The 13,112-nt window shown below is 34.4% G+C and overlaps 1 protein-coding gene across 6 annotated transcripts in view; it reads right to left on the bottom strand.

The window, feature by feature from the left end:
* The window catches only part of PHF14 (PHD finger protein 14), a 203,823-nt gene that overhangs the window by 127,816 nt on the left and 62,895 nt on the right, over positions 1–13,112 (bottom strand). For all 6 annotated transcript variants that reach the window (XM_061164984.1, XM_061164983.1, XM_061164986.1 and 3 more), the window contains exons 13-14: positions 12,623–12,754; positions 9,188–9,356 (exon numbers count right to left, since the gene is read on the bottom strand). In XM_061164984.1, the coding sequence (XP_061020967.1) occupies positions 9,188–9,356; positions 12,623–12,754 (301 nt within the window). The remainder of the gene's footprint in view (positions 1–9,187; positions 9,357–12,622; positions 12,755–13,112) is intronic.

Genomic DNA, 13,112 nt, shown 5'->3' with positions numbered 1-13,112 from the left:
TGCTAGTCCAGGAACTTTCCACCACACACCATGCTATCTTACAGGTTTCGAGGCTATCTAAAACACTCAAGAATTTGATTTTGTACCATTTATCTTTTAAAGGAAATAACGCTACAAAGAAATTGTCCTAGAGAAGAAAATACCATTACAGTTTCAATGGTTGGTTATTTTCTCAAGCATAATTAGAAGTCAAAACTAAATATAAGATATTTTCAACTAAATAAATACAAGAAAGCTATTTAAGTTCAAAAAAAAAACCTCTTCAATCAATATAGTAATGATCAAAATTTCCTTAACACAGGAATAATTTAAAGAGAAATGAGCTATGCTAAAAAAATGTTCATATCTATTTATATGAAAAAATTAAGTAACTGAAATATTAAGAGACTTTTTGCTGAAGGTGCTTTAACTCATTAATCATCAATAATTTTAATTGATAAGTAAATCTGTACTAACATTAGCTATTAATATTTGACCCAATTATTTAAAATTTTGCAGTTACTAATGCATACGCATAAAATGCATACTCATAAATGCATACTCATAAAAACATGTAAGAAAGACAAGACACAGGTGTTAAATGATAACCATATGTGGTTCAAAATTTTTACATTACATTTTATGCTAAAGTATCCAAAGCTTTTACACATGTTCAGCTTGCTGTTACTTTAAAAATTTCAACTTCTTTAATACCAAGGTTTTCAGCAGTGGAAAATAAGGACTTTCTCAGCCAGTAGAATACTTTCCTACTATTGACAGCAATAATAGTCAAGTTGTCATTTTTGTTGCTTATCTCAATCTTCTGTCTTTCCTCTTCCATTTCAGTTAGCATGTTACCTGCAAGTGTAATTTAATGTCCCCCTCATATGGACACTTTACCTTCTAGTTTATAAAATATTACATTATTTGAGGGTCAACTTTCTATCAGCATATTTCTTTGAGGACACAGACCATGTCTTCATTTTAGTGTTCCATTCAGCATCTATTGCCCAGTGCCTTACCTCATTAGTTGTTCAATGGATATATGTTGAAAAAATTAATCTGATCATGGTTCAAGAGTAGGACAAGGAGTCACAAAGACCACAGAACATGGAAGGACCTAGATATCCATGTAGCCAATTTTTACTGCTTAATATAAAGAACTATTCACCTCAGGAAAAAATATGACCAAAGTGCTCATGTAAAAGGTAATTCCCTACAATTTTGACAACTGTGAAGAAAATGTAACATCAATTCATGTTCTTATATACTACAAACAAAAGTTTATCTTTACTGCACTCTGAAAGCTTACCCAAGAGGACAAAATTAATTAAAGATCAAGCCACTGAGGCTGAGAATTGTGTTGCATGCATTACAAGTCACTGTCTACCCTCTACATGATGTGAGATAAAGCTGGAAATAAGCAAAATCAGAGAAGATGAAATAACTACAGAATTACTGGGATCTCTAAAGATGTGAGGAAGCACTTAAGTCTTAAAACTAGAATATTATTAAATCGTAAAACAGTCTGTCTGATCAGTTCAGTTCAGTTCAGTTGCGTCCGACTCTTTGTGACCCCATGAACTGCACCACGCCAGGCCTCCCTGTCCATCACCAACTCCTGGAGTCCACTCAAACTCATGTCCATTGAGTCGGTGATGCCATCCAACCATCTCATCCTCTGTCATCCCCTTCTCCTCCTGCCCTCAATCTTTCCCAGTATCAGGATCTTTTCAATGAGTGTCAGCTCTTCGCATGAGGTGGCCAAAGTATCTGAGTTTCGGCTTCAACATCAGTCCTTCCAATGAACACCCAGGACTGATCTCCTTTAGGATCGACTGGTTGGATCTTCTTGGAGTCCAAGGGATTGAAAGTAAATGTATCACTTATTAGTAAAACAGCAACCCACAAGGTCAACAGTATTACAAGTTGTTCTGGCTCAATGACAGAGAAACAAACTGGAAAGGTGGAAGAAGGAAAAATAAACTATCTGAAATTAGTAAAAAGAAAGTACTATAATAAAAAGTCAGAGTTGAAAGGTATTACATTGTCTTCTGTAATATAAGAATCAAAGGGAAAACACTATGTGAAGTATGGTCATTTTACATTTAAACGTGGAAAGAAAAGGGAGTAAGGGGTGGGCTGGGGGAAGGAGTCTGGAAGTGTTGCTTTTTATGGCACCTACCACAGACAAAGTATCACCGCATGAAGCTGCAGTTGGTTACTATGCTAGATCAGTGGTTACTACGCTAGATCGCCTGTGGTCAATCTGGCAGGCACACCACCACCACCACCACCACCACCGTGTTCATGCAGCCTAAGGCTGGAAACCACATTTCCCACAATATCCTGGTCTGTACAGTTTCATGACAGTACCTCATATTTGAAGCAGATAAGTAAAGTGAAGGCCAGTTTTTCTCAAGAAGTAACAGGGCTCAGGTGCTTGGTTTTTTCAGATGCTGCAGCCTTGCAGACCTTTACATCAGCTCCCACTTCACAGTCCTGACAGGCTTTGTAGACCTTCCCACAAATACTCACTTTTCTACCCACTTACTACCAGTGATGTTCAGGCTGAGGTCTTCACCGAAGTTCTCTATCTAATGTTAGCTCCTACCCTCTGCTTAGTGCCTCAGGATAATTTCATCGACAGTCTCTCTGCTGTTCAGCAGAGCTCCTCCAACCCATGGTGATCTCTTCTTGACATTCAGGCCCTCACCTGTGGTATAAGGCCAGAATTCTTTATAGAATGCCTTCCATTCTCCGGACCAGATCCTTAGTTACTAAGCTGCTGGAAGCATGAAGGTCCTGTGATTCTAGCCCAAGAAAAGTCCAGGAAAGGATCTTGTCTAGAAAGGCAGCCTAATAAAGTAGTTAAAGGGCTCAGGAGCTAGTAGTTAAATCTGATTCTTGGTTCTACCACTTTGAAGCTGGATGTCCTTAAATAGGTAACTTAAACTCTCTGCCTCAGTTTCTCATTTGGCAATGATATTTAGCAATGGCAATGAAATTAGTAACTAATTCACAGGGTAGCTATGGCAAACGAATAAAATTAAATACATACTAAACAACTGGTAAAGTTTCTTAAAATATGCTTTTCAACCCTCTTCCTTCTTTAAACTTACTCCTCCTATTTGTACCCAGTAATAAAAGAGAATAATGGTTACTAAGACACTGAAATACTGGAGATGGGATATTTATGAGTCAATGGAAGAAGTGTTACCAAGTCTTTTCTCTGGAGCAGGAAACAATATGTGAAGAATTTTATAAAATCAGATCATTCCTGTTTTATTTATTAATACTTGAATTATATGCTATGTGTCTTGAACCATCTCCATACTACTTTTCTGTATGACTCATTCATCATTTTTTTTCTTGTTCTCTGACAGATACACCTATAGAAATGTCAAATAATCAAAGTTCAAAATATATACCCTTCTTATAACGATAGATTCAAGGCATGTGAATTGGGTTGGAGAAAGGGAATTCTGGGAAAAGAGTTATAAGAGACTGGATTTTTAAATTTCTTACAACAAAAAAAGTATTCACATTACATTTATAGTTAAAACTTAATTTAAAAATTATTCTAACATTCAGAATGCTAAATTTCAGAAACACTGATATTTAGCAATTAAATATGAGAAAACATTAAAATACAAAACAGAGAATCTCCATGTTTGTATTGGAAGGATATTTTCTGAAAGTATACTATTTTCATTCTTATACAAATAGCTCTTTTAACCCATTTGAAAAAAAAAAATAACACTAAATCTTTAATGCTATAATTTTTGTCAAATAACTTTTCTGGTTAATCTTTTTATGATCTTTGGGTAGAAAATATTTCTAATGGAAAAAATAATACTGAGACTACTTGCTTTGAAAAGTATCTACATTTTATTAAATCTACTGTCTCAAAACAAGATATATCCCTTCAGATTTCTGTATATGCTTATTAAGGAAATCAGAGAAGAATGAAATAAAAAATGAATTTCTTCAGTATCCAAATAATAAGAATAAAGTAAGGTTAAACAAAGTGTTTTACTCCCTGTTGCACTCTTTGGTCATAATAAATAGCAACTGCCTGTCAGCAGGATAAAGTGGATGCCAATTCTCTAGTAGTCACTTTGCTTTGCACAAAAGAGGCATTAGAGCACAAAGATTGAGTCTATGGGCTCATCTGTCTTACGAGTGACCAAACCAAGTGAACAAATCAAAAAGATATTCACTGCTTAATCAAAAAAGTTGAGATGTAACAAGACAAATGTTTTCGGGGAATTTGGGATAACTAGTTAGGAAAGGAAAAAATGTAAAGAAAGCCACCATGCACTTCTCCAATTTCACTCAATACTCCTTTTTTTCCCACAACAGGCTTCACAGTACTCCATGTGGTAGAAAGAATACAAACCAAAACAGAGAACAATAAAATAAACATATAAAGGCAGCTCACACATACACATGCCATCAGTGTACTTATTGATTTGCAGCTTCTAATTTTTTTTCTTTTTGATTTTTTAAGATATCAATTTCCTCAAGGTAAAATAATCCTAAAATGTTTTATTAACTTCTACAGCATTATACTGTGATTGACAAGAGTGTTGCCAACTCTCCTGCACAAGCTTGAAAAGGAAAACAGTTCACAACAGTTCAGTTTCACACCAATTGAAAGTACAAAGAAAAAGTGTTAAATGTAATATTGAATGTGAAAGAACTCAGTTTTAAGAGTCAGTAGGTGGCTATGTGTCTGGCTGCTCATAAGTAACACCACGCTATGGAAAGACACATGACCATTCTGGTACCAGATGAGAGTACCACATTCCCAACTACGTTATCTAATGATCAAATGTTTTTTACAACTATTCCATTTGCACCACAACTAAATATGCTCTTCTACAGACCTCAGAAAAGACACTACTTCTTAATTCAGCTATCTGGGTGCAATTCCTATTCTTCTCACTATCTGTAAGATCACAGGTAAATTACTGAAGGTTTCTGTGCCTGAGTAATACATAAGTTGTAATAGCTAAATACTAATTTTTTTAAGGGGGAGTAGGATGGAGGATTACTACAGTGTCTGGTATATGATCAACCCTCAGAAAATGTTACGTATTATTACTATTAAACTATTCTTTGTAAGAGTAAATACATACTCACATCCACTTCTGACTTATCTACCTTTGAAAAATGTTATGAAGTAAAATAGCCAAAGGTCAAATAATAGGAGGAAATATAAAATAATAAAGTACTTGGATTTATTAGCAGTATAGATAAAAAGACGTTAAGTTATTACCAGCAACACACTAGTATTTACTCAAATATTCCAACACATGAATGCCTTCCTTCTCCCTTTTACTCCCTCACTACCATGATGCTATTTTTAAACATAAAGATATAAAGTACATTAATAAAGTATGTTTATAAAGTATAAAAGGGGAGAAATTAATAACAGAGGATAAGGAAAACTATTCAATGAAAATGGAACTTCAATCCATAGCAGCTCTGATCATTTTTTGTTTTCAATGGTTCTTGGACAAAGAGATTAAAGTTCTGTCCACTTAATTATACCGTAAAGTCTTAATTTTTAAGGTCAGGGTGGGATGTTTCAAAAGAACAGCATGTATACTATCTATGGTGAAACAGATCACCAGCCCAGGTGGGATGCATGAGACAAGTGCTCGGGCCTGGTGCACTGGGAAGACCCAGAGGAATCGGGTGGAGAGGGAGGTGGGAGGGGGGATCGGGATGGGGAATACGTGTAACTCTATGGCTGATTCATATCAACGTATGACAAAACCCACTGAAATGTTGTGAACTAATTAGCCTCCAACTAATAAAAAAAAAAAATTTAAAAAAAAATCATTCTAACAGAATATCAATTCATACACCCCACAATATGGGTTTCTGAAAGAAGATGAAATCATTTCAACTAGCATGAAAGAACCCCAAACTACTTTTCTAAAAATTGTGCTATCACTATAATCTAACGGAACATAACACATTTGACAGAAATGGAAACTTAGAGAATAAATGATCATTTGAACTGTTTTACTGAGTGAGATACTATTTTGAAATGAGAAAATGAAGTTTAAGGTCTGTCATGAATCCTGTATGTCACAAGGGTAAAATTTTCTTCAAAATTTTGATAGAATAATATGACTACTGTAAAATGAACTTTTACACAAAGAAACTAGAGAGAAAGAATATGATGAAAGGCACTGGACTAAACTGGAAAACTTAAAAACTTCCTTATAATTCTAGGCTAAAAAGCAGACAGGTAAATTAGAAAAAAATTGAATCTTGTTTTATCTTAAGTAATACTAAACTATAGACTTACAAATATCACTATAATACATACAAAATTTCCCTCTATATGATAACTCCAAAGTTAATGGTAATATCATTCCTAAAGATATCTTTAAACAATAAAGAAACTAGAAAAAATGTTCCCTAAGAAGATAATCTATGCAAACACAGACATAAGAAGTAATAACAGCTTTTTCTCTAAGATCTTAAGAACAGCCGCAGATAATATCACCAAAGAGTTACAGAAGAATATTTTAGAAATAGAAACAAGCAGGCTTATTTAAAGAAGTAAAATTCTCTCTCATTCAACTGTAAACAAAATATATTTGTGAAATCTAAAAAATGTTTTAAACTAGTGGAAATTATAAAAAAAACTATTTCAAGTTCATCAATTTAGAGCATCCAAAACTAAATATTTCAATTATCTAAAAGATAACAATTCCCAGATTCGCCTCATCAATTTCAAATGAGGCTATAACACAAAACTGAATGAAATAATCTAGGTTATTTCTCTTAAATAAAATCTTTTAAGTGATTATAATATAGATGGTTACTACAGATTTAAAAAAAAAAAAAAAAACTTTTAAGAAAACTGTTACTGTAAGGGAAAGAAAAAATAAAGCTAAAACCAAACAGATAACAAAACAGGTGAATGATGACAACTATCCCTAAAAGTATATTTACATCTCTCTTAGGGATAGGCAGATTTGTAAAATGTGCCTGCCTTGGCTCAAGGTAAGAAAGTGAAAAATGTCTCCCCTAAGAATTCATAACCGCAAGCCATTGCTCAGCTTTGGAGTAGAAATTAACGATACTCATGAAGTGGAAGAGACACACAGGACAAACTTTTATTAAAATGGCCTTAGGCTGGTAGAGCTCCCAGGCACCTGCTAATAACTAACATAAATGTTTTTTGGAAAAAATTTTTAAAACTCTTGACCTGAAAGAATTTTTATAAGAAATAGGCTAACAACCTGATAGAAAAGCTGAATAAGATATGCACATACAACCAACCAAAAATACATAGATGCTCTAAGTCAACTAAGTATTGAGAGAAATGCAAAATAAAATGACTCTCTACTATTTACATTTATCACATTGGAAAGCATTATAACACTGGACAAACCAAGTTTGGCAGAAAAAGCAACATCACTCATTGCTGGTATAAGTGTAACCTGGTTTAGAAAATATTGCACTTACCCAGCAAACCTGAAGATGCCAATATCCTGTAACTAAGCAAATCCATGCTTTGCTATATATCCTAACTCCTTGTTACCAAGCTGCAGAAGAGATTTAGAAAAATATTTAAAGTGAAATTGTTTATAAAAGCAAAAAGATGGAGGGCTTCCCTGGTGGCTCAGAATTCACCTGCAAGTGCAGGAGACACAGGTTTGAGCCTTCATCTGGGAAGACCCCACATTCCAGGGAGCAACAAAGCTTGTGCACCACAACTATGGAGTCTGTTCTCTAGAGCCCGGGAGCCACAGCCCAGGCAGCAACTGAAGCCTGTACACTCTAGAGCACGTGCTCTGCAACAGAAAAGCCATCAGAATGAGAAACCCTCACACCACAACTAGAGAGTAGCCCCTACGTGCCACAACTAGAGAAAAGCCCACAGAGCAATAAAGACCCAGCACAGCTAAAAATAAATAAATAAAATTATTGTAAGTAAAAAAATAGAAACAAAACTGCCAAACTATTACTTCGCCAACAATGGTCCGTCTAGTTAAGGCTATGATTTTTCCAGTGGTCATGTACGGTTGTGAGAGTTGGACTATAAAGAAACCTGAGTGCCAAAGAATTGATGCTTTTGGACTGTGGTGTTGAAGAAGACTCTTGAGAGTCCCTTGGACTGCAAGGAGATCCAACCAGTCCATCCCAAAGGAGACAGTCCTGGGTGTTCATTGGTAGGACTCATGCTGAAGCTGAAACTCCAATACTTTGGCCACCTGATGTGAAGAGCTGACTCATTGGAAAAGACCCTGATGCTGGGAAAGATTGAGGGCAGGAGGAGAAGGGGACGACAGAGGATGAAATGGTTGGATGGCATCACCGACACAATGGACATGAGTTTCAGTGGACTCCGGGAGTTAGTGATGGACAGGGACACATGGCGTGGTGCGGTTCATGGGGTCGCAAAGAGTCGGACACGACTGAGCGACTGAGCTGAATTGAACTGAACTGATAATGATCTATTTTCAATAAAAAATGACATACTGGTGAAAATAAACGAGCTACAATTACACAGATCAGCATTTAAGAATCAAATCAAGGTAAAGTTGGTCAAAGTATCAAATAATGGGGAAAAAACAGTTTGACTCAATTTACACAAAATTCAAACTGTGCAAAATTATGTATTATTTATGAATATACACACACATGACGGTGGTAGTTTAATCACTAAGTCGAATCTGACCCTTGTGATCCCATCGGACTGTAGCCCACCAGGCTCCTCTGTCCATGGGATTTCCCAGGCAAGAATACTAGAGTGGGTTGCCATTTCCTTCTCCAATATACATACATAAATACATATAAAAAATGGAGTGAATAAAAAACACAAACTTGAGAAAGGAGGTTACCTCTAGACTAAATGGATGGTGAAGTAAGTCCTGAAGGATTCAAAGGTGACTTCATTGGTTTTGGTAATGTTCTATCTTTAAAGTGTGTTTGTGAACACAATGGGTCTTCATTATTATTGTGCTTTGCATTGAATATGTAAACTATACATTCTCATGTGTAACTGGTATGGTATATTTCATAATATAAAACAGTAAACTATTAAGAAAAACCAAAACCAATATATTTCTTTCATTGGCTACTGAGTATATGCTTGCCGTTTGTCTTTCTCACCCTTTAAATTCTGACCTCAGAGTTTTGTCAGGGTTATTATGACTACTAGGGAATAAATTACCGTGTTTCTTATTGGAATCTTCTTGGGTTCTGGAGGCATATCCTGTGGAACAAATTTCACTGGTTCCTTAATCTGCCTCCTTGATCGTTTGGTCCCATCTGGTAAGGTTTCCATGGCCATCTCTGCTTCCATGTCACTGCTCCCTGCCTGGTCACATTCAGAACACTGCCTACATACAGAAAAAAATATTATTTCATACATTCATTTTTACCTTCCAGCATTAGCCATGGTTTCTATAAATACAAAATGCAGGTATATGTTTAGAATATATGAAAATGTACACAGGAACATGTGACCATATGCATATAATGACCATACATACAGAAAAGCACATACACTCCTTTAAGAGTAACAATAATACATGTAAAATTTCCAAAGCAATTTCATGTATCCCTAATAAGTATCATAAAAACACATGTAATACTGCCACATATTTAAGAGAATGAATGTAAGAGGTCCAGTACTGATTAAAAAGATAGTTTCCCTCAGGAAATCATGATTTTTCCTCAAATGACATACACTGTGACAACAGGAAATCCAAGTCATTCATTGACCAACTCTACTTTCACAGCTATAATATCCTTGCATCTTAATTAATGGCAAGCTGTGCTGAATATACCAACGGAGAATCTGTAAAAATTCATACCTCTCACTCATTAGCATGGTAACTTAATATCAAATTAGTATTTATTTTAACAGCCTTAAATTTTGAACTCCAATAACAATTAAATACAAAGTATCATGTGTGGCTAATACAAATGCACTATTTGTAACATGCAAATTAAAATTTAAGGTATTACTTTTAATATCTTAAAATTTCCATTTAAGCAAAAACTTTAACACTAAAAATTTTGACCCATAAAGAGTCAATTATCATTAGTTACCTAAAGAAGTTTATATAACTGTTGTTAAAAACCAAGCACTTATTCTTTGGACTCATAGATTATCATCAAATAAAAATATGTTTAACATACATGCATTTCTGCGATATGGAAACAAGAATGAATGAATCACTGTCGGGATTTTTTTGTTTTGTTTTTTAAGTGACTTGTTTCCCCTTTTGTTTCTCAGTTTGTAACTATATTCCTTGTCAGGATAGTCTCTAGCGTCTCATGCTCATCGCCACCAAAAGTTAATACATTTAGGTGGCAAAGAAATTTGCTATAGAGCACTCAGATAAATAAAAATGTTATGCTTTGGAAACCACAAAACACTGAACAACTCAGAAAAACCTAAAAAAATTCTACCTGCTATTTATTCCTATTTCAAGACAACTGCCACACGATACTTGCAGTACCTAAAGTCAATACAGATGAAAATACTATTGCAGCTCTTTCAACAATCTGTTAAACACTACAGTCCTCATTTTATAAATAGCCTTTAAAATATAAAAAAGCAACTCTGCTACATTAACTGCTACACAAGATCCTAAGAAATAGGATGTTTAAAGTAATAATAATGAAAATTCAAGTCAGGAATTTATGCCAAAGGACTACCTTCATACTGAAATACTAAGGATTTTTCTCAGTTTGCTATATGTTCTTGATCCTCAGCACTATACACTCCAACTTATGTTAAGGAGGTTTTTTTAATCTTTATTATTAAAGGAAAACAATTTCATTGTATACGTGTGCTGTGTGCTTAGGCACTCAGTCATGTCCAACTCTTTGTGACCCCATGGACAGTAGTCTGCCAGGCTCCTCTGTCTACAGGGATTCTCCAGGCAAGAATACTGGAGTTGGTTGCCATTTCCTTCTCCAATATATATATATATAAATACATATAAAAAATGGAGTGAAACCCTTTTTAAAATCTTTATTATTAAAGAAAAACAATGTCATTGTATAATAATGCTAAAACACAACCATGGTTATGACAAAGTTCCCTGGCCCTGGAGACTACCAAACTGGTTTTCAACTTAGAAATGCAAGTAGGATACTTATTAACACTGCTGATATTTTAATACGTGACAGCAGTTTCTCTTAAATTCTGGTTTCAAAAGCACTCACAAATCAAAAGTAACACATTCCACTATATTTGAAAAGAGTTGACCAGTATGACTATCTCCAGGCAAATTGATAAAAGAACACTATGAAAAAGAAGGGCTTCTCTCAGAGTTCAGTTGATGAAGAATCCACCTGCAATGCAGGAGACCCCAGTTCGATTCCTGGGTTGGGAAGATCCACTGGAGAAGGGATAGACTACTCACTCCAGTATTCTTGGGCTTCCCTTGTGGCTCAGCTGGTAAAGAATCCACCTGCAATGCAGGAGACCTGGGTTCAATCCCTGAGTTGGGAAGATCCCCTGGAGAAGGGAAAGGCTACAGACTCCAGTATTCTGGCCTGGAGAATTCCATGGACTGTATAGTCCATGCGGTCGCAAAGAGTCAGACATGACTGAGCGACTTTCACTTCACTTCATGAAAAAGCAATCATGTGAAAATGGTGAAAGAATGTGAGTGTCCTAATAAAATGGACAAACGTAGGTTTATGAAATAAAACAATGAGGTCAGAAAACATGCTTTAATGTATTTGATAAATACCTTTTTGTACACATTACCATTTAAGACTCTGGGGTCTAGTCTTTTCTAAAACTAGAAGTTGTATAAAATTTATATAAAAAGAATAGTCATGTGCCTTCCAAAGCTCCCCATGGCCTATATTCTTCCTATACAGAATCAATCTATTAGAATTTGAACATCTGTCCTTCTCTTGGACTAAAATTAAGGAAAGAATAAAACTTATAAGTATCATAAGCCTTTATCAAATATCTGCAGTGATTCAACATGCCTAAATCAATGAAAAAATTCAGAAACATAAATCAAATGTTTCTAGATTTACAAAGAATGGTTGAATTTAAATATACAACTAGCATAAATGACAACTACTAGAAGTAAAGCCTTTGGTGACACTAATTTAGAAACAAAATACTAAACTACATTTAAAGCATGAATACAGAGGCAAATTCTTGATAAAAAACCAAAATAAAGAATTTGAAAAAATGTTATAATAAAGAGAATTATAAACACACTAGACAGAATTCATGCCTTAAGAAACCATCACTAAGATATTAAAATAGCCTCAATTAACTTAAAATTGATTTATCAAGAAAAACTGCTACATTTCTATGCATACAATACCATAATAAACATTTATGTCTGAAGTGTTCTTATCACAAAATAAGATAACTATGTGAGGTGATGAATACGCTAATTAGCTTGATTGTGGCGACTATTTCACAGTGTACACATATATTAAATATATACAACTTTTAAATGCCAATCTGTCAATATTATTGGAAAACATTATAAAATTTTCAATTGAAAATATACTGAAAACTTTATTATGCATCAATATGTTGTAACACTTCATCTTATACTGTTGAAACTAAGAGCAACACCAGTTCTAACATCTAAATGCTCTTCAGTTTACTTACCAATAACTGTTTTTGGTCTTTCTTGGCATCCTCGTAAGAGGAGGGTCCAGACATCCAAGATGGTAATGGAGTTTACAGGTATCACACAATAAAAGAAGATGCTGATCATGGTTCTTCTTACAAATGCCACAGCTTTGATAAAGGCAGTAATAAAGGATTAGAATAATAATTATCATAGTGAATAGTTAATTTATGGCATATTTTTAAATTTTCAAAATTTCACTGTGATTTAACTTAATATTTCTTTAACTGAAATCAAATACTTCTTTTATAACACATATCTTTTTATAATGGCAACAATCTAAATAGTTTTGAGAATGTAGAAAAATAGTTTAGATCTAGTATAAATTTAAATTTTGCTAGAGTCAAACTATTCACAAAAGGGCATATGTCAGGTATTTATTCTAACATCATCTTAATCTTAATTATTACTTAGAGCCCATGTAACATCAGACCAAATTTTCTCTAGGAACAAATTATTAAACAAAAA

This window comes from Dama dama, chromosome 18 (assembly GCF_033118175.1).
Source record: "Dama dama isolate Ldn47 chromosome 18, ASM3311817v1, whole genome shotgun sequence".
NCBI classification, from domain to species: domain Eukaryota; kingdom Metazoa; phylum Chordata; class Mammalia; order Artiodactyla; family Cervidae; genus Dama; species Dama dama.
Note: the sequence above shows the minus strand (reverse complement) of the source record. Positions and strands in the feature narration are given on the sequence as shown.